General features: G+C 55.3%; 9 protein-coding genes across 9 annotated transcripts; 3 read left to right on the top strand and 6 right to left on the bottom strand.

Moving 5' to 3' along the window:
* Positions 1-2,071: 2,071 nt before the first annotated feature.
* On the bottom strand, positions 2,072-3,037 carry PIN3 ([PSI+] inducibility protein 3; the record flags this gene model as incomplete). Its single annotated transcript, XM_032025781.1, has 2 exons — positions 2,072-2,827; positions 2,984-3,037. 2 exons carry the CDS (start codon positions 3,035-3,037, stop codon positions 2,072-2,074), a joined length of 810 nt encoding a protein of 269 aa, XP_031877704.1.
* An 882-nt stretch (positions 3,038-3,919) lies between these two features.
* Positions 3,920-5,758, bottom strand: CGGC5_v011123 (2-methylcitrate dehydratase; the record flags this gene model as incomplete). The annotated part of the gene is made up of 3 exons (XM_032025780.2): positions 3,920-4,533; positions 4,585-5,362; positions 5,477-5,758. The coding sequence occupies 3 exons, from the start codon at positions 5,756-5,758 to the stop codon at positions 3,920-3,922; spliced, it is 1,674 nt and encodes a 557-aa protein (XP_031877703.2).
* A 1,788-nt stretch (positions 5,759-7,546) lies between these two features.
* Positions 7,547-8,749, top strand: CGGC5_v011122 (uncharacterized protein; the record flags this gene model as incomplete). Its single annotated transcript, XM_032025779.1, has 2 exons — positions 7,547-7,703; positions 7,788-8,749. 2 exons carry the CDS (start codon positions 7,547-7,549, stop codon positions 8,747-8,749), a joined length of 1,119 nt encoding a protein of 372 aa, XP_031877690.1.
* A 265-nt stretch (positions 8,750-9,014) lies between these two features.
* Positions 9,015-9,636, bottom strand: CGGC5_v011121 (uncharacterized protein; the record flags this gene model as incomplete). Its single annotated transcript, XM_032025778.1, has 2 exons — positions 9,015-9,467; positions 9,532-9,636. The coding sequence occupies 2 exons, from the start codon at positions 9,634-9,636 to the stop codon at positions 9,015-9,017; spliced, it is 558 nt and encodes a 185-aa protein (XP_031877691.1).
* Positions 9,637-9,925: 289 nt separating this feature from the next.
* Positions 9,926-12,685, bottom strand: pop1 (Ribonucleases P/MRP protein subunit pop1; the record flags this gene model as incomplete). Its single annotated transcript, XM_032025777.1, has 1 exon — positions 9,926-12,685. The coding sequence occupies one exon, from the start codon at positions 12,683-12,685 to the stop codon at positions 9,926-9,928; it is 2,760 nt and encodes a 919-aa protein (XP_031877712.1).
* Positions 12,686-13,332: 647 nt separating this feature from the next.
* CGGC5_v011119 (uncharacterized protein) lies at positions 13,333-14,395 on the top strand (the record flags this gene model as incomplete). The annotated part of the gene is made up of 7 exons (XM_066152481.1): positions 13,333-13,394; positions 13,455-13,848; positions 13,925-13,942; positions 13,989-14,065; positions 14,124-14,195; positions 14,249-14,254; positions 14,323-14,395. 7 exons carry the CDS (start codon positions 13,333-13,335, stop codon positions 14,393-14,395), a joined length of 702 nt encoding a protein of 233 aa, XP_066008304.1.
* A 55-nt stretch (positions 14,396-14,450) lies between these two features.
* On the bottom strand, positions 14,451-15,879 carry pgaX-0 (putative exopolygalacturonase X; the record flags this gene model as incomplete). The annotated part of the gene is made up of 3 exons (XM_032025774.1): positions 14,451-14,684; positions 14,748-15,257; positions 15,313-15,879. 3 exons carry the CDS (start codon positions 15,877-15,879, stop codon positions 14,451-14,453), a joined length of 1,311 nt encoding a protein of 436 aa, XP_031877743.1.
* Positions 15,880-17,589: 1,710 nt separating this feature from the next.
* Positions 17,590-18,869, top strand: PME33 (putative pectinesterase/pectinesterase inhibitor 33; the record flags this gene model as incomplete). Its single annotated transcript, XM_032025773.1, has 2 exons — positions 17,590-18,409; positions 18,457-18,869. The coding sequence occupies 2 exons, from the start codon at positions 17,590-17,592 to the stop codon at positions 18,867-18,869; spliced, it is 1,233 nt and encodes a 410-aa protein (XP_031877741.1).
* Positions 18,870-19,103: 234 nt separating this feature from the next.
* On the bottom strand, positions 19,104-21,272 carry hphIAM (Modification methylase HphIA; the record flags this gene model as incomplete). The annotated part of the gene is made up of 1 exon (XM_032025772.1): positions 19,104-21,272. The coding sequence occupies one exon, from the start codon at positions 21,270-21,272 to the stop codon at positions 19,104-19,106; it is 2,169 nt and encodes a 722-aa protein (XP_031877683.1).
* Between the last annotated feature and the right edge of the window lie 1,450 nt (positions 21,273-22,722).

Here is a 22,722-nt window from a genome sequence, read left to right as displayed (position 1 = left end):
TCACGATGGTCGTGTGCTCTAAGATACTTGCAGACACGGCTGCTGCGATGATTCGGGCTTAGACAACATGAACCAACTTTCTTTTACCCCGCCATGATCATTGATGTGACGTGAGAAGCAACCTCGGAATACCGAAGATGCGAACACTGAGATCTGAATTTATCAGCTCATCCAGTGTCTGGTCAAAGAAGGGTATCTCATGTTTGCGATATTTCAACGAACACTCCGAATACCGACCAAGCGGCAAGGTTTGAAGCCAACGCCAACCACGAATCGCCCCTCCCAAAGACCCTATATCGAGAACGAAATGAACTATCCCTACTAAACGCCAATTTAAAGCTCTGTCATGATCTCATATAAGGCGGTAGTTGCCATGTTATCTCGTACTTGCATCCATCTCCACCCAAAAAAAGATCCAGCCACAAACTCACCTCCATCTGCCGCGCCAATCCAGTATCCAAACAACGACTACGGCGGTAGAGTTGAGTTAGACATCAGGCGCCCTCCCCGCCCTTGAGAAGATGGTGGGGGTGGGGGATCAGCGTCTCGCCCAACCCAAAGCAGCACATGTTCGTCCGCAGCCTCGGTAGCTCAAAGTCTAAGAATATAACCAACAAATGCCAAGGACTCCCCCGACCACTCCATGCGAATTCATGCCGTGGACACTGCAAGGCTGACCCATGTTCTCCCAAGGTCATCCGTGGAGGGCGCGGGGGAGGAGATTTAACAACAACACCGATTCCTACGAGACGCTCGGATGGGGGAGCAGTATGAATGCCGACGAGGCAAAGCAAAGCGACAACATGCCACAACGTCCCCTAAACTCCCCGCTCTGTCCGAGTTCCTCTAAACAAGAAAAGGCTGTAAGCATAATCCTATCGAAAAGTTTCCGTGCCATGGAAAACGCATAAGATGGCTGCCGCGGTGTTGTCGCTGCACCGAGCCCCGAGCTTCTGGTAAAGTTGTGTGTGGCCCTCTGCACGATACAGTTTTCACAGTTTTCCGGGGACTTCACAGGGCGAGGCGATGGAAGTTGCCGCTTCGTCCGTCCTTTAGGTATGCGTTCTCTACATTTTCAAGCTCTATTGCCATGTCGGCGGATTATTGCCTATTGTTCTTCCCACGGATCTTTTGAATGTTATGCATATGGCAAGGATGAGATGGCAAACGGCCATAGCGGCAGTCAGGGAAACGACGAAGACACACAGAGAAACCGGCTGTGATGGTGAAGTTGCTTCTGTACCTGGATGACTCCTGTCTAGGTAGTCAGTCTCTCGATGATGGATCCTCTTCCCCACGGGGATGAATGTATGATTTGGAACATGACGTCTTCAACCGTCCGGCTCGAACCGAGGTGACAGAATAGGGGAGGGGGAGGAGTCGTCTCGGATGCACTAGGCTCTGCGGTTCCGCGTTACGCAGTATGAATATTGTGAGAGAGGTGATGGTGTTCTGTGTCAAGCGTATGTGTGTGTACGCTGAACCACTCAGACGACATTCTCCCGAGGCCTGGGCGATGATTGGGCGTGTGAAGCGCGGGTAGGCCATTTCTGTTTACAAGGGATCCCTTCTCAACGAAGAGACGATGTCCTGGTTCTGATGACCCAATCAGCCCCGTAAGGTCGGAAGGGTTTCCTCCTCTGTAAGGTCATACGATGGGCTAATTAACACGAAACTGCCCATGTAATACCGGAAACAGATGCAACGAGTCGAGGCGGCACGGTCTTCACATCACAGGGATAGGAACTGTAGTTATGTTGATGATTTTTTGATAGTGAAATACCCGATATGCAATAAACGCCGAAACCCATGATCCCATTAGACAACCCAGTGTATGTGAATGAGTGTGCCAAGCGCAATTCCCGTGCAGCAGTCTCGTCCGGAAGGTAAAATGAAAAGTCTCCAACCAAAAGAAATAGCGGCCGTGCCCGGTTCAGAGTTGCACCTTGAAGGAAGTGCGTCCGGGGAAACAAAAACAAGTCAACCTCCCACAGCTACATTTTAGCAAGGTAGGCTCATCGACAGCAAGCTGTACTGTCTTGCACACCAATTTTCGACCGAGCCAAAGCATCTAGAAGATGCTGTTGACGATGTTGGAACCGATGGTCGCACCAGCACCAAAGATGGCCGCGTTACCGAGCTTCTTGCCAAACTTCTTGCCCATCTCGCCGGCCTTGCCACCACCGCTGCCCTCGGTGTTGGTCTGCTCGTTGGCAACAGCCGCTGGCGGCGCATCGGCGTTGTACGGGTTCTGCTGGGGCGGCGGGCCCTGCGGCGGCTGTCCGTAGACCGGCTGCTGAGGGGCGTATTGCGGCTGCTGAGGCGCCCACTGGGCCTGCGGAGGAGCGTAAGGCTGAGGGGCGAAAGCACCCTTGGCCGAGTCCTGCTCGACAAGGACGTATGTCTTGGGAAAGATGCCCTCCTGGCCGGTGCGCAGGTTCTTGCCCATCCACCAGTCCTGGTTCATGTACTCGTGGATGGCGATGCGGTCGTCCCGCTCGAATGCGACATCGCGGGCATCGGCACCGGCGTAACGGTACAGGGCGCGGGCGTGCGCAAGAATGGGCTTCTCCGGAGTGCGGGAGGGGAGCGACGGGGGGCCCGTCTGGTTGTAAGAGGGCGGCGCCGGAGAGGCGGTCGGCTGGACATTGAGAGCGGCCATGGCGTTGGTCGGGGGAGCAGTTGGGTTGTTCTGGACGGGAGTAGAGGCGTTGGGAGCGGCACGGGAAGCAGCGCCGTGGAGAGGGGTCTCGGAGGGAAGGGTTGCGTGTATGTTGTCGTAGGTTTCTTCGGTGATTACGCCCTTCTCGAGGAGGTTCTCGAGTTCCTGATAAAAGGTCAGTCGTCAAGGTTCTTCTGTCGCCCGGAGCAAGCGGATGGCGGATGAATTTGCGTCAAACACGGTTCAGACAGCCCGAACCGGTTTTCTCAGGCCATTCCACTCTTTTCCACAAAATCGACGATCAAGTGTTGCGTGACGTACATTCTTGATGGTGCGCAGCGACCGGTTGGTCTCGATGATTGTCTGTCTGTCCATGTTGCCTGCTGGATAACCCCACTTGAGTAAGACCGGCTTTCAGGGTTGCGCAATGAGGTCGTGTATTTCTGATGAGCTTGCGGTAGGAAAAAAACGAGCAGTGTGGTTTATCGTCGTCAGCGGCACGCGAGGTCCGATTACTAAAATCAGGAGGCAAAGTGTTGTTTCCAGAACAAACAAAGATGTCGGATTGCGGTTAAAGCCCGACAGGAGACGAGACGGACTAAAGTGGCGCTCTGGTGGAGGGCCAAGCTGATAGTGAGTGGCAGTGCGGATTAGGTAACACAGGTCTAGGACTCTGAGCAGGTGGTAGAGTCACATTGCCTGAGTGGCCTGCAGCATGCTGGATATCGGAAGTGTCTGGCCTGTGAAACTCAAAACAATCCGCGTACCGAGCTAGCCGTCCCCCCGTCCTAGGGGATCATCCACTGACAGAGCCCACTGTCCGCTGGACGAACCCGCCCAGCCTGTCCAGCTCAGGGTTCGGGGCTTGGCGATCGTTTCCCTTACGACTCGGCCAATCATGCCTTGATCAATCCCGGAGGGCGGTGTTGCAGAGACCCGCGGGTTCTCGACAATCAAAGTAGCACTTGCCCGAGTCGGGAGGGAGTTCTGCAGGTCTTTTGCGTGTTTTCGTCAGCCACGAACTAAATTGTGCCGCCTTGACCGATAACATGCTCTTGGTCTCGTATTGTATATTTCCTTCGGAGGCAGCCAGACAAATGCATTGGCGGCAGCCTTATTGCCCAGTGTCACCAAAACTCCGCTCTTAGTACAGGCTCCAGTGTAAGCGCCAAGCATCCCATCGTTAATTTTTCATATCTAGATCCTGTAGAGAAATAACATCTATAGTATCCAATTTCCTTTTTCAATCGCAAACACCTAGACGAACTTGCTGTTCTTGTTGACATACAGGTCAACATACTCATCCACAGGAGTGGCCTCCAGCTTCTTGGGGTCCAAGCCAAGATCGACAAGCTGCTTGACCTTGGTAGCGTCGAAGTGAGGCTCCAAGTGTCTCTTGTACTTCTTCAGGATCTCAGGCTTGGCCTCCTCTCTTCTCAGGCGGTGTCCGAGAGGCGCCTCGACGACAACCTCCTCGAGCACGGTTCCGTCGTTCAGCTCGACCGTCAACGCGTTGGAAATGGTGCGGAGAGCGGGGTCATGGTAGTCCTTGGTGTACTGCGGGTCTTCGACGCACTTGATCTTCTGGCGCAGAGACTCGACGAGGGGGGATGTCGCGGCCTCGCTGCCGTCGACGTAGTCGGTAGCCTCGAGACGGCCAAAGACGAGCATGACAGAGGCCATGTACTGGATGCAGTGGTCACGGTCGGCGAAGTTGTCCATGGGCTTGAACTGCTTGTCGATAATGCGGATGCAGGCCTCGTGTGTGCGGCAGGTGACGCCCTTGATGTCGGCGGCGGACTTGCCCATCGACTTAAGCTTTTGGTGGATCTTGGATGACGCCTCTACAGCAGTCTGGGAGTGGAACTCGGCTATTTTTGATCAGTCGTGCTGTCGAAGAAGCAAGGCACAGTGACACTAACCAGGGTAGGAGACCTTGAAGAGGACGTTCTCCATGACATAGCTGCCGTACGGGCGCTGGAACTCAAACTTGTTGCCCTTGAAGAGGACATCGTAGAAACCCCAGACGGGGGCAGAGAGGACAGTGGGGATGCCTTGCTCGCCCTTCATGACCTTGAGGGCCAGGTTGACGGCACGCTGGCAAGCATCACCGGCAGCCCAGGACTTGCGGGACATGGTGTTGGGAGAGTGGCGGTAAGTTCTCAAGCTCTGGCCGTCAACCCAGGCCTGGGTGACGGCGTCGGCGATCTGCTTCTCGTTGAGGCCGAGCATCTTGGAGACAACAGCAGTGCTGGCAACCTTGACGAGGACAACATGGTCCAGACCGACCCTGTTGTACGAGTTCAGGAGGGCCAGGCAGCCTTGAATCTCGTGGGCCTTGATCATGCCCTCGAGAACATCACGGATGGTGAACTGCTTGCCGCCAGCAATGTTACCACCAGCCTTGTTGGTACGGGTGATCCAATCGGCAACGGCGAGGATGGCCCCCAGATTGTCTGAGGGGTGACCCCATTCAGCAGCAAGCCAGCAGTCGTTGTAGTCGAGCCAGCGGATCATGGCACCAATGTTGAAAGCAGCGTTGACGGGGTCGAGCTGGAAGTCTGTTCCAGGGACCTTGGGGCCATTGGGGACGACGGTGCCAGGAACGATAGGTCCCAGCAGCTTGGCGCACTCCTTGAAGCGCAGGCCCTCAAGACCGCAGCCCAGAGTGTCGAGGAAAACCCATCGTGCTGTGTCGAACTGTTTTCACGAGAGTGGCGGTTAGCGGCGGCGATCCGGTTGAGACGCGGGGTAAGAACAGTAGAGCGGGTCGGCGGGCAGGGAGCTTTGAGAAGAGCATCGAGGAATACTTACAGCAAGGTCGGAGTCGACTTTGTAGTTTTGGACGTAGGAAGCAATGTCCTTGATCTCGGGGTCGTACTCTCGTGACTCGGCCATGGCTGGTGCAGCGCTCTGTCTGGCAGATGCGGTTGAAAAGTTGGAGGAGTGTTGAGAAGCGGAGCGAGTCGTGGGAAAAGCGGCAAAGTTAGTGGAGGCGACGCCGGCGCGGAGAGGAGTAGCCAGACGGACGCTTCGCGATTGGAGACGCAACGATCGGGAAGCTGTCCTGAGACCTCGGTTGAGCGCAGCAGACATGACCGCAAGCTGGGAGGAGATTATGCAGGTCAATTGATTGTGATTGGGAGGTGAGATGAAAGAAGGTCAAGATACCACTGTGAGAGGAGGGGTATCTTTGTTCTGTGCCAATCTCAAGGTTCTCTCTCTCGCTCTCTTTCTCTCTCAATGGAGGTCACTCAAGGCTGAGGGGAAGAAGGGGTCAAAGTGGGAGGAGAAGCTTGTTTGGGGAGAGGAATTGGAGATATATTTTCTCAAGGTAGAGAGCTGTTTCTGGGTGGTCTCTGGGCAGGTCCAGTCTCGCTCAGGTGGAAGGGAAACGGTTTGCCGCTCTCTGCCGAAGCTTGTGTGGCAGCTTGATCCGAGGTTGTGTGCGCTTACCCCTGGCCTGCCATGATGACAACAGAGGGGAGCTCGCTGCGGGCTTCACTGCACTGCGATGGACACCCGTGGGTGCTTCTCCTCCCTTGCCTGGGGCCGCGGGCGGGGGAGCTTTGACGGTAATCTGGGCACCAGTGGGCGACGTCGGGGGAGGAATGTGGGGAGGCATGTTCTGCTGAGACCCCTGGCCGTACCGCACAAGCTGCTGAGGAGCTTCCGTCCGAGTAAAACCCGGCGGGCTCCTCGGCTAGCGGCGGGCAACTGATAAGGCAACGATAAACTTGATCTTATCGCCCATCTGGGGCCGTTGCTTCTGCTCACAGAGATCGCGCCGTTGCAACAGTCCCGTTTTAAGATGAGGTAGTGTTTAGAGACACTTACTAACCCCAGAGTATTGGAAGTCATTTCACGGTCAATTAACGGGCTGAAGGCTACTTTGTAAGATTTTGGCACGCAATTGGACAGTTTGGGCTTGTAAACAGCGAGATGCCTCACGAGACCGTGTTTCCATCATGTACAGACCAGTTCACGATGGGCATCTGTTATCAACGAGACGGTAAGAGACCCAAATATCCAAGCAAAAGAGCTTTCCTGGCATCAGAGTGCCAACCTTGAATTGGGTTTGTTTGCTGGTCTCCCTCTTCAGTCTGTTTTGCGCGACGAAGAATGGATGTTCGTCGAGAACCAGCTTTTCATCACCATACCTACCTACCTTAGGTACGTTTCCTACATCCGTTACTGCAGTATCTGTACAAAAGCTAATTACGAATTTGTTACAATACTCACCAAGTAAGGATGCAAAGACCATGACAGCACAACCTTGATGGACCGACTGTTCAAACTGTTCAAACTCAACTGGCCGAATGGCGTAAGCGCACTTTACCATGGGATGAGAGTAACGGGAGGCTCAGACACCCCCAAAGGTTATTATTATTGTTGTCGTTGCTGATTAAGACACACAAGCGTCAGCTTGTCTCACACGCACAGGCGCGGCGAAATGAGGCACAAGAGAGGCAGTGATTCGGTGAACGCATCTGCCTGTACCCAACCCTTCTCGGCCACCAGAGTGCTTCATCTCTCTCCAACCTCGAAAACAATACCAGAAATCCCATTTTGAACCATTTATCCGCCTTGATTGCCCACCACATTTTCTCCCGCCAAGATCCTAGTCGACCTGCCTTAGCGGTGCAACTCACCAGCGGTCTCGGCCATTCCGCCCGCAGCGTCGTACGGAACATTCTAAACTTCGCAGGCGACTTTAGCGGAAGGAAGGGACCCCCTAGCCCGCTTCCACTGCGTACGCCGTATCTTACAAGGACCCATCTCCCCACTCTCCAATACGATCGACAGCCCTCCGTCTTCCTCCCGAACTCTCCCATCACCTCACGACCGCGATTTCTCCTGCGACAGAGGCTAGACGCATACAATATGTCGGCTCTTCGCCCCAACCACAGGGAAAAGGCTGCCCCTAAGGGCGGCGCCTTGAATGGCCTCATCGACCCGACCAAGACGGGGAAATACCCCGTCATCCTGAGCGACACGCTCCTCGGGCGCACCCAGAAGGACGTCTTTACCGCCGTACGATGTGCGTAGCCCTCCCAACTCTCCAATCGGCCTGACTTGGTCTCGCGACCACAGAACGAATACTGACACGGCCTTTTCAACACAGATAACCACAAGCCTGATCTCCCCTCCGAGCCCGCAACAGCAAGGCTAAAACCCGAGACGCCCGGCTCCAAATCCAACTTTGACCTCTCCTTTCCCGGTGCCGATGGCGGAACATACGCCTACGCCGGCACTCGCACAATGGACGATAACCAATATATTCTCTATTTCGATCCAGCCCGCAAGGCATTCATCCTCGATAAGGTCGATTCCACCTTCCACATGAACCTCACCCGTACCCCTTCAAACGACAACCCGGAGACCTTGCGCCAGCAATTCGAGCAGCTCGACACGTCCATCACCGCGACACCAGCCAAGCCCCATGCCTCCTCCTCTGCCGCCCAAGATAAGCCTCAGGCGAAGCCAAAGACCAAGGCCGCAGCTGCGGCGAAACCAAAAGCACCCGCGAAACCCCGGCAGCAGAAGAAGAAAGAACCCGTTAGCATCCAGCTCGCGCTCCCAACAAACGACGCGCCAGCGCCTCCGCCGCCGAAACCCGCTGCTGTGCCGACGCCGAAGAAGGAGAAGCCCGCGCGCAAGGCTATGGGATCTGACGAGGAAGACGACGACGATGACGACGACTTCGGTCTGACGATAGAGTACCCTGACGAGAACAAGAACAAAAAGACAGACTTCTCGCCCGCGTTCCCGTCGCAGGGTATCAACATTAGGCGTTTCTCCGATTTCCTGCGCGATTCAGAGGCGGACGATGCGGACGGCGAGTCGGACAATGACGAGGTGCCGTTCCCCGACTTTAACCTGCCCAGTCCCGTCAACAACCAGGTGCGGCAGCAGCAGCAGCATCATCATGAGGAGGTCGAGGTTGAGCACGATCAAATGGAGATGGACTCGGAGCCGGATTTCGAGGACGCGCTTGAAGACGATCTCGAAGCCGAGTTGGAGAAGGAGCTGGAGGCTGCGAACAGCGGCGACGCAGAGGAGAGCGAGGTCAGTGAGGAAGACTAAGGTGATCACCTGGGATATCACATTCTGATAGAGCTCGTACGAATCTCGTGGCGGACCACCAACACCTGGAGCGGTAAATCTCCGACCGGGATATAATGACGGCGTTTCATGGTACAAAAAGGAGTTTTGTTTATTTTTATCTCGGGGCGGCCTCTTGTCTAAAGCCCATTGCCCACGCAAAGCAGTATACCACCAGCGTTTGTTCAGACAGACTAGTATTCTTGTCTACAAAACAATTACCTGTTGATCTTTTTTCATCTCGCACTCAGTCTTCGTACAGAACCACCCCGTGCTTCGAGTCCCGCTCCATCTTCTTGCCTCGCAGCATGCCGTCAGTGACGCCTGCAATCTCGTTGGCGCACCACATGTGCGTCACCGCCCCAGCCAACGCCCTCCCGAAGCCTTCATTCCTCTTCCCCTGTCCGCCGGCTTCACGGGCCGTGTTGTCTGAGACCCGCTGCTCCTCGCCGAACAGATACTCGGGGTCAATGCACCCGACCGCCAGGTCGATCGTGTCCGAGGTATCAGACCGCCAGAAGAGGAACGATCCGCAGTCGCCGCAGAAACAGCGCTCTGCCCCGGGCGTGGCGCGGAACGATTTCAGCGTTGGGGGAGTGGGCGTCGTGAGGAAGGTGAGGGCGGACTTGGGCACCATGTGGATCGGGAAGAAGAGGGACCCTGTGCTTCGGCGGCATTGGGTGCATTGGCACGTCTGGCACTGTTGAACGGGTCAGGCATGGGTGTCTATTCTACCTTCTTTGGACGCTGCAGAGAGAACCTACGGCCGAGATGAAGTCGTGCGTGGGAGGGAAGTCGACGCGGTAGCGGATCGAGCCGCAGAGGCATCCGCCGGTGATGGAAGTTGGCTTGGCGAATTCTGATGTCATGATATCGGCCTTGCAGTTACAACATTCAAATTGCTGTTCGTGATGCTGGGTGAAATTTGTTATCGGGATATTGATTGGGTATACATCCCTTAGTATACATCTACCACCCGCCTCTCCTCTGGTCAATCGCGCCCTTGCGATTTCAAGCCCCGTAGCGACGCTGCAGCTCCCACGCGCCTCTACGTTACGCCTCACAGCCGCAGCGGGAAGCGCTGATCTTGCTGCACGCGCAGATGCAGGTTCCAGACACAAAATCTCCCAACGTGTGACCTACAATGCCGGGGTTCGTTCACAGTACATCCCACCGCGCGATCCATCCGACGCTCTCCCCCGCATTTCGCACGATGCACAGAACGCCTTCCCTTTTGCCCCCTTTCGTCAGAGCCTCTGCGGCTCTTTCGGCCGAGAGACATCCCATGGCCGTCGCTCTGCCCTCACTAAGGGAGTACGCGCCCGTCGTGACGAAGCCGATGAGGTCGTCCTCATTCGGCACCAGCGGGTGCCCGTTCATGTCCGTCTGGTTCGGCTTCTGCTGCGTGCCGTCCGGGGGCGGGGCGCTCACGAGCGTCTGGGCGAGGAGTTTCTTGCGGGTCTGCAGGTCTGCGTTCCGGGGCAGACGCTGCTGTTGACTCGATGATGGCTTCGCCTGCGTGGTGGGAAGGGTCGCGAGCCATTGGCTGCGCAGATCCGCCGGCAGGCCGTTGATGGACTTTGGCGGGGGAGGGACGGTTGCCGGGACCTCCACTGATGAGGCTGGCTGGGCGGGTTGAGGACGAGATGGAAGGCGGTAGATTCTGGCACAGGCGGTGGCGACGCCCCGGCTGAGCATTGAGATGTTGACGTTGATGATGGAGCGTGGGGGAAATGATGCAGGGTTTGGCCGTGTTGTGCATGTTCTGAAGGCCTCCTTTCGAATTCGGATAAGCGTCTGCAGCGATTTCTCCTTTGCTGCATTTTCGGGTACCTGCTTCTCAGGAGACGCTTCGTCCACGTCCATCGCGTCCGAAGATGGCGCAGCTTGCGCTTCAGGTTTGCTCTCTTTGAGCAGATATTCGAGGTCGCACGCAAAGCCATCACCAACCTCACCCTTTCGTCCAGCTCCAAGGTCCAGCGACTCCCATGCGACTCGCTTGCTCTTGGGCCGTCGCTCCCAGTCACGCTTCCGCTTGGCACGCTCCTCGAGCTCCCACTCCGCGCCGGCGTTGGTGCCGAGGTGGTCGAAAGGGAAGCACGGTAGGTTCCGCTCGAATGCTACTTGCCTGATCTCATATAAGCCAGAGAAGCGCGGGTTGCCGCCGGAAGACAGCGGAAAATGGACGAGGCTGTGCCAGATGGGCTGGATGCATCTCCACGGGGCTAGGAGCGTCCAGTTGCCTTGTACTTGGTTGCCTGTGCCTGCGCGGGAAGCCAACAGAAGAACAGGGATGGGGGGGTCGACGTCAGAGACTTCAAGAACGGTCCCTGGGCACCTTGCTCCTTTGCGTCGGTCTATGGACTTTTGGGAAGGCAGGTGAGTTGCCGAGGCACGGGAGTCTCTGTGAAAGAGACCGTAAGGCTTCAGGTCCACATCTGATGGCCACTTTGCTAGCAAATCCAGAGATTTGCTTTGCGCCACGGTATCATTCGGGTCAGGCTGGCTGACTCTCTTCGGGGGGTATCGAAGACGAGGATCCAAGACGGAAAACCCAAGCGTGGCGTTTGCAGGGAGTGTTGCTGGGCTCATCACACTGGTGAGGTCACTAAACATTTCCGCATGCTTCTCCTTAGACTGTTCCTTTGTGTGGTATGGGTAGAGGATACCGAGGAGCGTCTCCGTTGACGCCGGGCCAGTAAGCTCAATGCTGCCAATCTCGAATCTCAGGTCCTCGATGTACGGTCTCGGGGTATGCATCTTCACGAGCCGAAGAAGCTCGTTAAAGACCTCGAGAAACGCAGAAGGATGGACCCTTAGGAAGACCTGTCTCTGTGTCTTACTCGACTGCACTTCGCCTTCTGGCGCCGAAGGCTTTGGTACAGCCTCAGGGTTCCAGATGATCGTGGCAGGGCAGATATCCCGCCTGTCGTGCCTCGTCTCCTTGCTCAAGAATCCCGTCCAGTGCCGTGTGCCAGCCCTCCACATGGCTCCCCTATCGTTCCAGCAACTCTCCTGCGCGACACCAATCTTGCGCAAGACCTGCTCCACGCTCTTGGCGGAACCGTAAAGACCAATCGTGCTCGTGTAACTCGTATCCCACGCAACCACGCCCTTCTCTCCTTGGGCGCGATGCGTCGCTCGGTATGTCTTCTCGTTCGGCGTCAGGGGTATGGCGAATCTCCAGAGAGGGTTCTTCGGCTCCGTCATTCTGGCCCGCTTCGCGTGCCACAGGTGTGTCGGCAGCCAGGTCTTGTTGATCTGACGCTTCCTGAACTTCGACTTGCGCTTCGGGGGCTCGTTCAGCTCGTTCCGTCGGATCTTTGACCTCGGCGCTCTCGTCGTGACTGTGACTTTCGGCGCCCCCGCAGCCTCCCCGTCCTGGGCTTTCGCCTTGGCAGCCTTCATCTGCCGCCTCCTCTTCTTCTCTGCCAGGAAACCGAGCCTCTTCGCCGTCTCTACGCGGATCCTCGCCCTCGTCGTCTTGGGTTTCCGCCGTCGCGAAATGACCACAGGGGTATTGTCCTCCGTCATCTCCTTCAGCGCCCTTCTACGCAGCCTCTTCGGGACCCTCTTCGCGTTGTGGCTCGCCGTCCGCCGTCGCATGCCGCGGGGAACCTGCTGGAATGCGCGGCTCGTAGCCTCGCCCTTCGTGTGCCGCATGCTCTCCTCGAGGGCCTTAATCTCGAACTCGCGCGCGTTTAGGAATGCCTGCAAATCCAGCTCTCCGTCTTTAAGGGCCGCTTCCGACTGTTGGGCTACGATTTCCCTGTCTTGGCGTATCTTGACGCGCTTCGCAGCCCACCCACCGCCTCCACCACCTCCACCGTTGCCGCCATTGTCGCCCGGTGGACCCTGTTTTCGTTTGTTTGCGAAGGCGGACTTGAGAGGTTTCGACTTAGAAGCTGCGGCCGACATCGCGGGTCATGGCGCCTTTGCAATGGCAATGTGTCTCGGCAATGGCGTCGTCGCGTTGTGACTGTCGTCGGCGGGAAAGTTTGGAGGTGGGAAAAAAGTGTTATCTTATCGGGCTGCAGCTGAACCTTCCCCATGCAGGGGTGTGGGTCGGGGGTGCTGCAGGGGTTAAGGACGTTGACATTCAGCTGCTATCCTTGAGGAATGTATTCGTAAACCTTTACGATCTTCAAAATATTCCGACAAAACTGAGATAACATGTGGCGCTTTACAGTGATATTTTCGGGCTACGTTTTAATGACTCTTTAAACTTGAAGTACGCTCGGAGGCAGACGAAAGTCACTGGAGGACCGACAGCTTTAATCATGATAACATGTCAGCCATTGGATGGCTATTCGATCTGCGCTATTAGGGGACTTTTGACCCTGGCTGTGACTCAACCTCAGATGTAGATGAGACCTCCCATCTTTCCTTTGCTAGAGCGACTGCGTTTCCTACGGGCTCTCTCATACCTGCTCTACCATTGCCATCGCTACCATCTTGTTCACCTACCCCCATCCGTCGGAGTTTTGGCCTAAGTTTATAACATGCATACTATGCAGTCATCCCCGACGTCTGCCGGCCCAGATCTCTGGCTGGAACCCCTCACAATGAGGACGCATCTCAACGACTTCCATGAGATGTGCGCAGATGAGAAGGCATGTGAATGGAGGTAAATCGGAAACTAGTCGCATTTGCTCGCAGTCATAGTGTGGCTTACACGTCGACTCAGTTCGCTCCGCCACACGGAGAGTCTTGAAAGCTCAAAAAAGCTGATGGAAAATACATTCACATCGACTCGTCAGGCCCCATGGCTTGTGACCTGCGCCATCATGTCCTCGACGTATCCGACACCAGACAACGAAGGGGGCTGCTGTACCAAGATGATTGGCTGTGTAAGAACGACACGTGCTTCACCTTGGGGCTTGTCCGTCGGCTACAAGATCCGTTCTGATTGCTGGGGGAAAGGGTACGCGACCCGTGCCTTGCAACTGTTCCTAGACGAGTATTGGAGCCAAAAGCGAACGGCGCCGAAGAGTGATGTTTACGTCTCTCAAATCCCGGCGGTAAACGCAGTGGCTTTCGACAAATCATTGACTGGAAAGATTGTAGATGATAGAGCTCAGGTGAGATATGTTTCAAATGATGAAGAGGATGGCGATGGCGATGACATTGAGATAACGCATCTCATTGCCCAAGTAGATCCCAAAAATGTGGGAAGTATGAGGGTAGCAGAAAAGTGCGGCGGGAAATTCGTAACCATCAGCGAGAAGAGCGTCAAGGTGTGGCGCTTCGAGGAAAAGCGGGATATGGCGGTTTGGAGACTGGGCAAGCCTTTGAAAAGTGTGTAGCAAGATTGATCGAGGCAGCAATTGGTCCTGAACTTACTGGGTGTTCTTAGCTACGACATTTGCTCTCCATTGCATAAGACGAGAACGAGAGCAACAGACATGAGAAGGCTTTACGGAAAGAAGTCTGCTAAGAAACACACGAGCCGGCACAAGAATACTTCACGCGCAGTTGTAGTAAAAAGTATGAAGAGTGAGCTGTTTTGCTGTATGCTCTGATGTACATCTAAAGTCTAATATGTAACGATGAAGGTATACAAAGGCCGGGGGCAAAATGCCACATCCTAAACAGGACCGCCCATGGGGTCGTCAGAACGCGCTGTAGCACAAAATGTACATGATTATAAACGTAAATTTCTTCTGCGCACGTTGCCGGTCCCTTAGGACTTGGTGACGGCGGTGACGCAGTTGATGTCGAGCAGACCGGTGTCCAGGTTGGTGCACAGCCACTGGGCAGTCTTGCCGCTGGGGGTCTTGACATCGATGCTCTCGGCGTTGATGTTGAGGCACTTCTCCTTGCTGCTGCAGACGAGGGTGCCGACGCGGGGGTCGTACTTGCTGGAGGCGGTGCCGTCCATGTTCTTGAAGTAGATGTCGCTGATGGTCATGTTGGACTGTGATGCGCATTAGCGTTGGGGGTTTCAAGATGGCAAATTTCCAAGGCGGGGAAGACTTACGGGGTACTGGTTGCAGAGCGTCTGGTTCTTCTGGCCGTAGCACTGGTCAATGGTGATGGCGTTGTCGTTGTTGGAGTGGTGGAAGGTGTCGTAGGTGACGTTCTTGACGTATCCGGAGCCGCCGCCGCCGGAGAGGGAGGGCTGGAAGGGGGTGTCGATGCCGGGCCAGACCTTGATGCGGGCGCCGTCGGACGCGTTGGACATGGTGGTGTTGTAGACGTAGAGGTTCTCGACGATGTCGTAGGTGCCGACGTACTGGCCGAGGGAGCCGACGGAGATGCCGTGGGAGCCGTTGCAGACGAGGCCCTGGATGACGATGTTGGTGGAGTTGGGCTTGAAGGAGACGCAGTCGTCGCCGTTGTTGATGTTGGAGTTCTGGATGACGATGCCGTCGGAGCGGTAGGTGTCCCAGCCGTCCGTGTTCTTGGCGGGGTTGGACGAGGTCGAGCCGACCTTGATGTCAATGTCTGAGATGAGGAAGTCTGTGCTGTTGGCGATGAGGTTGAACCACTGCTGCGCATTAGTATCAGGTCTTCACATTGAGGGCTGAATGGGTCAGACTCACCATGGGGGAGTTGACCATGTTAATGCCGGTGAAAGAACCGCCGTTCAGGCCATCAGTGACAAACATGATGGGTCTCTCGAGGGTGGCGTTCGACGCGAATCGGTCGTACCACTTCTGGCCGTTTCCTTGGAGGGTACCAACGCCGTTGCCGTAGATGTGAACATCCTTGCCGCCAAACACCCACATGGCCGATGAGCCTTGGAAGTTGTACTTGAAGGTACGCGGCAGCCAGTGCTCGATGTCGTCGCAGAAACCAACAGTACCCGTAAGAGCGACATCGACGGCGTTCAGGAAGGTGAGATCCAGAGGGTTGCAGATGTTGTAAGTCTGGTCCAGAACGACGGTGCCGCCGTTGTTGCAGTCCTTGAAGGCCTTGAGGATGTTGCCGCTGTCGTCGGTGCCGTTGCCGAGAGGCTTGACGGCGCAGGTCTTGGTCCTCGGAGCCGAGGACGGGAAGGCGCGGCCGGGATGGAACGGCGCGGCCTTGATGTCTGGGCGCGCGGCCTGGGTGAGGGGAACCAGCGCGGCGGCAGCGACGAGGCCACCGAGGAGTGTGGGAGCGACCATGGTGATGATTATCCGTTAAGCGAAGGGTGCGATGTGCCAAGTTTTTCCTTTCTGCCAAGGGATGCGAGGTTGGTCGACACTCTGGGATTCTCCAAATGCCTCCAATTGAAGAATCGAGGAAGCAGTACTTATATCAGATGGTGGTTTTCTCAAATGGGAGGCTCACGTTTCTCGGCACGGCAAGGTCATCGCGGCGAGTCCACCTTCAATGACACGAAATAGGGGGAGGGCTACTGTAGCTGACGCAGTGCACTAGAAAGGGCCTAAGGTAGCAGGGGCAGCACATGGCATGGGGTCTGATTTTTCCGTCCATACGAAGGGGACGAAAGAGCGCAACGGGGACTTAAGGACGAGATAGGACGAGGCCACGAGGACTTCATGGCGAGGACGGGGGGAAACGAATCAAACGATTCGTCCCATCTTGTGTTGGTGGAGCAGAACAACCAACAAGCTTTTGTGGTTCGTTTGGCGGTGCCAGGAACACGCCTGTGGTGATTGGTGCGGTGATTTCCGCCCCTTCCGGACACTGCCAGATCTGGGCAGAGCGCTGATGAAAGTGGACTGAAGGCGGACGGAGGGCGACTCGGTGAAGTGGTGGAAGACATGGAGGCCCGGCGTGGGCGTCAGGGGGAAACTTTGGACGGGTGTTTCTTGAGGTTCAAGAAGAGTTTGGAGCGCCGGCGAAGTTGGGATCAAGTGGATTTCCCTTCCATGGATACTGCATAGACCACTGTAAAAACCCCGGCAGCGGTGTCCGCAAATTTGCTCGGCGACGGGCGTCTTCGCTGATGTTACTGGTCATCAATTACAGTGCGGGCTAGCGCTAATTAAGGGCCAACGCAGGAGGTAATTGAGCGCTGGGATTTCCCCACGAAGCCAACCGCCATGTGGGGGCGCCGCCGCCCAGAGAGCCAAGCCGGTTGGCTTGATGGCTTGCCGCGTTTCCGAAGGCTTGGTATTTGTGCTTAATTCTGTTCATCGTCATCTGCTGTTCCTGTCGCCAGTTGATGGAATCTCGTCTGTACGGACACTATCTGAGTCTCCAGAGTTTCCGGGCTTAGAGTGCCAGGCGGTGCACCACTACTCCAGACTCCAGGTTGTTACAAGCTTCTTCCCCGCATCCAGCGTTCGTCGTTAGCGTCATGACCCGTCGACCGTTTGCCGGGGGCCGGTCTTCGGCTTGCGACGTGGTTCGTGGAACATCTCCAAACCGTCGCTGAAATTCTGTCCCATCTGCAGCTGCAGGCCCTGCAGAGCCGCCAAAAGTTGGGGTAGCGAGGTGTCATTGGGGGATGCAGACTACCTCAACCTCCTCGTTCTCCTGCCATGTGCCGGCTGCCGTGTTGATAACACCACATGTCAGTCCCATGTCCTCTCCCCCAAATGCCACGCACTCTGGGGTAATATCTCCGTCTACCCCGCGTCGACCTGGTCCTTGTTGATCTGCATCTTTGCCAATTTGTCGGGCGTGTGCCATTGCAACTGCTACTCTGATGGACACTATCCGGACAAGGGCAACCGGAAAAGCTTGAGCAGCAATGAGTCGAGCCGGTTAATATCGAGAAAGGGGCCAGACGAAGCCTGCCGGAAGCTACCTATATAATATCCAAAGCTCTGGGCCTTATTGTTTGCGTGTAACTCTTGGATGACACCTCACCCTCCTTCTCCAGCTCGGCCGAGTCCCCAATTGTGTGTGTAGTACAGTTCGCCATGAAGAGCTCCGTGTCTTTGTCCCTCCTCCTGCCCCTGGCATCCATTGCCGCCGCCGCGGGCATCCCCAGCGGCCCAGCCAAGACATACGCAGACTGCCAAAAGAAGACCTGCGATAACCCCCTCGACGGCTGCCCCCCCAACACAATTTTCGTCAGCAAGTCCTCCTCCAAGGCGAACTTCACCACCATCCAGGCCGCCATCGCCTCCCTCCCCAATAACACGGACGCCTACACCATCCTCATCGCCCCAGGCAACTACACCGAGCAGCTCAATGTCACACGCCAAGGCCCGTTGACCCTCCTGGGCATGACGGACCGGCCCGCCTCGTCCCGTTTGTACGCCGACGTCAGCCTCAACACCACCGCCTCCAACAAGAACGAGGTCCAGATCTGGTGGAACGCCGCCAACCACAACATCGCCTTCCCCGACAACGCCTACACCAGCGTCCTGACCGTCGGCCCCAACCTCAACGCCACCCTCACCGGCTCCGGCCCCACGGGCTTCCCCGTGCCCGACGACACACCTTTTGGATGCTCGGACTTCCGCGCCTACAACATCGACTTCAGGAACGACGAGTACCCCTTCTCCAACGGCCCTGCGCACGCCGTCGGTGTCAGCAGGGCCAACGCGGGCTTCTACTCCTGCGGCCTGTACAGCTACCAGGATACCCTCTACGTCGGCAAGCTAGGCAATGCCTACTTTTACGACAATGTCATTGCTGGCCAGACGGATTTCTTGTACGGCTTCGGCACCGCCTACATTGAGAAGTCGACCCTTTCCCTCCGCAACTGCGGTGGTGGCATCACTGCCTGGAAGGGTAAATTTCCCTAACCCTACTTCAAGTCCTTCCACTAACATTCCCAGGAACCAACACGACGTTCGAGAACAAGTACGGCGTCTACATCTCCGACTCCCAGGTCATCGCCGCCAACTCATCCATCGCGCCGGTCATCAAGGGTGCCTGCCCCCTCGGCCGCCCCTGGAACGCCCAACACCGCTCCATCTTCATGGAGTCCTACTTTGACGCGAGCATCAAACCTGAAGGCTACATCCCCTGGGGTACCACAGACCCCCGCACCAACAACTACACTTTCATGGCGGTGTACAACGACAGAGGCCCCGGCTGGACGCCTGCCCAGATGGCTGCCAGCGGCGTCACGTACGTGCTCAACGAGACAGCGGTCGAGCCGTTCAGGAATCCCGTCGATGTCTTCCAGACTGAGGACGGCAAGAACGGATTCATTTCCTGGATTGATCAGAGTGTATTGCGGTCATGATATCTAACTAGACCTGCCAAGCAAGAAGAGAAAAACATAATATTGAATGCCAAGACATAAAGTCGTGTTCCTTTCCATCGTGATATTCCTTCCTTTGCTGTCGTTCCCCAATGATTCAGCGACATCCGATGAGATCAACCAAAGGCGTTCATATCCTTCTCTCAAAAAGCAATCGAGACAATCAATAAGCAAGTCGTTCTCTCAATATGAACGAACCATGTGCCTTGATGAGGCTCAGTCGATGAAAATCGGTAAATCTCTTACGCAACCTGCCTGGGGAGGCTCAGGCGTACCCGGAAGAGATAGCGTAGCCGAGCGAGGCGAGTCGGGAACGTCGGGCACAGGCACATCTTCCATTTCGATGTCGGAGTCAATGTCGAACTTGATCTCACACTGTTCATCTTCGTCAAGCATGATTGCCTGATCGAGAGAACCACCGCCAACGCTGACGTCCATTGGTAGAAGAAGGGGTTGGACGAGTTCCAGTGGTGACGGTTGGCGAGGTCCCTCCGACACAAAGATCAACTCCCTCCCTCCTACACTAGCTCTGCCAGGTCGTGAGGCCGCAAGACCGTCGACTTCTAGCAGCCAGTCTTTCAAGTGCTCGCAAAGGAGCTTGACGACACATGCTGGGAAGGCGTTTCCGATCTGTTTCTTCAGGACGGCTTTAGAAGCAGGCGAAAACTTGTGCCAGACCGGGAAACCCTGAAGACTGGCGAACTCTCTGACGGTGTACGCCCGAGTGTTGCTGTAGTGCCGGTTCTGACCGCCGGAACAGGTGACGCATCTTTTCAAGATTTGATCAGGGTCACTGACCACTGATCCGGAAGGAGGCGGGCTGTCGGTGATTTCTTCGTCTGGGTTGTGAAACGTCGAATCGTAAGTGATCTTCCGAAGGGCCTGCCTGATTGTGACGTATTTCGATAGGCCGCCAAGTCCTGTCTCGGAATGCGTTGCTGTCGGGAATGGAGGCAGCTTTTCACCTGGGCAAGCGCCTATCATAATTAGTCTCTTGCGCGTCTGAGGTAGACCCCAGGTCTGAAGGTGGACAATCTTCCAGGTTACCGAATATCCGTACTCGGTAAAACCGCCGACAAGGGAACAGAAGAAGGGGTCGTGACAATCCTGTAGGATCCCGAAGGTCTGCTCCAGAGTGAAGATTCTAGGTCTTAGCCGCTCCACTAGACTTCTGCAAGCAAACAGAGCTGCAATGTTGGCTTCATCGTTCACTCCTGGGATCGTGTGTGCTGGCGACCATGTCTGGCATGGCGGTGAAAGATGAAGAATGTCGGTTCGCATGGGTACATCCGCGTGACTCAGTATGAACTCGTCGACGGAGGTCTGGAAAAGTTTCGTGTCCGGGAAGTTGAGTCTGTAGCTGTCGCACGCCTTATCCCAATGATCAATGGCGTACTGGACGTGTAATCCGGCCCTGTTAGCTCCACGAGAGAAGCCACCTGCGCCACTGAAAGAGTCGAAGACTGTGTAGCGTTGGTCCGCACCTACCTCTGGGAGGTGCGATCCCCCCTTGATGGTAAGCCCCCTCCAGTCTTGTCTCAACTTATCCTCTTCGACCTTGTGCTCTTCCCGCTTGACCTCACTGGCGCGAACGCGCTCCAACGTCCAGTGATAAGCTTTTCCTTTGGCTTTCATCTTCCAGTCTCGATAGTGAATGAAGTAGTTCCAGCGCCACACAAGGACTCCTTCGTTCTCAACAGCCTTTTGACTGCAGAATGCGTGCGCCGTATACCGGTGCTGAGGGTAAGGGGCGTTAGTGATATGCAGTGATCGTGAGGCGTGTCCAAGGGCTGTAGCTGAAACCTCAATTCTCGCTTGAACTTCCGCCGGTCGGTCATCATCTGCACCAATTTCATAGAGACAGAAGATCTCGTTCAGTTTCCGAGGAAGCTTAGCCATGAGTGTTCGAGATCGGCAAAAAGGCATCCCGCAAATCTTGAGTTCACCGGTTTCCAAGTTCTCGAGGATACTGGTGACTTTGATGAAGTGGACTGCAATAGCTGTTGAAGGTGCCTGCTCAGGGTCCACGTCATAAAACTTGCCGACTTTGATCGGGCGGCCATCATGACAGACTTCCGTGTGTTCGCGCTGAGGAACCTCTCGCTGCGGCTTAGGGCGACGCTTTCGGGACCGACGAACGACAGTTGGCTCGTCATCGATCGTCAAGTCGATTAGGCCTTCCAGGGCCTCGCTCGCAAGGTTCTCGTCTTTCTCCTCGTCCACGCCGCCGCTTGACTGTGAAGCTGAAGACCGGTTCTTTTCAGGCTGGTAATTCTTGACCCGCCATGCAATCTCAACGACCTCGCGATCAACCTCTGATACTAGGTCATTTTCGTCCAAATCTATGGCATTTTGTGGACTCTCTCCAGAGCGTCGGCCATTCATGGTGACTGCTATCTTCCGAGTTAGTGTTATGTGCCTGCATGGGGAAGAAGCTACTCACCCTGTGTAAAGTTGACACTTGATGGAGGCGAAGTCGGGGTCGAGCTCAAGAAGAGATGGTCTGGCGAGTCTTTCCGAGTAAGGCACCAAATCCCTTAAGACACAGGTTTCTGACGAGGTGGGTAGACAGCTGAGAGAAACCAGGAAAGCTTCTTCGTCGAAGGTAAAAGCTAAGACTGGGCAGCTGTTGTAAAGTGGGAAGTGGTAAGTGGGAAGAAAGAAGGAAGAAGTGGAGGTGGAGGTGGTTGAGACAAGAGGAGGTGGAAGCCTAAAACCGGAGGTCGACTGGTCCAAGTGTGGGAGCGATCTAGGTAGATACCTTAGATAGAGCTGGAGGGGATAGGTAAATTGGTGATGGAGACCTTAAATCGATCAACACACGGGTAAGGTAGGCGCGATGAATGCACAGTCATCTCTTAAAGGGGAAAGCGTGCTGGGTTGGCAGTCGGCTTTTTGAAAAACAAGAAGGAGCGGTTTAACGGGCTAACGGTCATCCACAAAAAAGGGAGGCACGATAGAGCTGTGCGCATGCCCTCCTCCTTCTTGCTTGGTTCGGAGTTTAAAAGACGAACCCTCAGGCTTTCTTGTCCACAACAAACCTCCACACCGACAACAACTCCCATCTGCTTCACATGCAGCCAACCAGCCAACAACTCTCCACATTAGCACAAACACATACGTTCTTCATGCACATCCAGCCAACCACTAAGACTTAATTCTCAAGTCATTCAAGGGCTTTTCAAATCCCCTTTCCTCCACAAAACTTATCCACACGTGACCATTATCAACCTTACCCTTTCAGGGGTATCTTATGAGGTAGGCATAAGATCTTCTGGCCATCAACTCATACAAGGTCGCGCCTGCTCGTATTAGTGTAAGTTCTTCACCTCGCGTGGTGTCATCTATCTGCGAAGAGTCTTTCAGGGGTAGGTTTCCTATCTATGTGGACAACAAGCTAACAACCAGCCTCAAACAGCTTATTCCACTCGCACATCTTTCTTCATCCCACCTTTCTTACAAACTTCGCCCCTAAGCTTTCACCTCCATCACAGCTTTCGCACTGCTTGATAGAGGTTGGATCTTAGGTAAACAACCAGAAGATTAGCAACAGCATACCATCCAATGGTTTTAGTCACGCCATCCCCCTTTTCTGTCATCCTTGTCTCATGAGCCAGTTTACTCTCGCTGCTATCACGTCTGGACCAAAGGAGACACAAGCCTGTCTTTGAGCAGACAACAAGCATTCAGCCTTCAAAGATCACAAGTATCTCAGCCACGCCTTCTGAAGTACAAAACACCACCCCGCACTCCTGGTACGTTTGCGATTGGCTCGCCCCTTGAACAACAGTTACTAACAGTACAACATCTAGTCTCCCTAGTTACAAGTACAGCA

The sequence above is a fragment of the Colletotrichum fructicola genome (assembly GCF_000319635.2).
Source record: "Colletotrichum fructicola Nara gc5 chromosome Unknown KSG_Nara_v1_contig06, whole genome shotgun sequence".
Lineage (NCBI taxonomy): Eukaryota > Fungi > Ascomycota > Sordariomycetes > Glomerellales > Glomerellaceae > Colletotrichum > Colletotrichum fructicola.
Note: the sequence above shows the minus strand (reverse complement) of the source record. Positions and strands in the feature narration are given on the sequence as shown.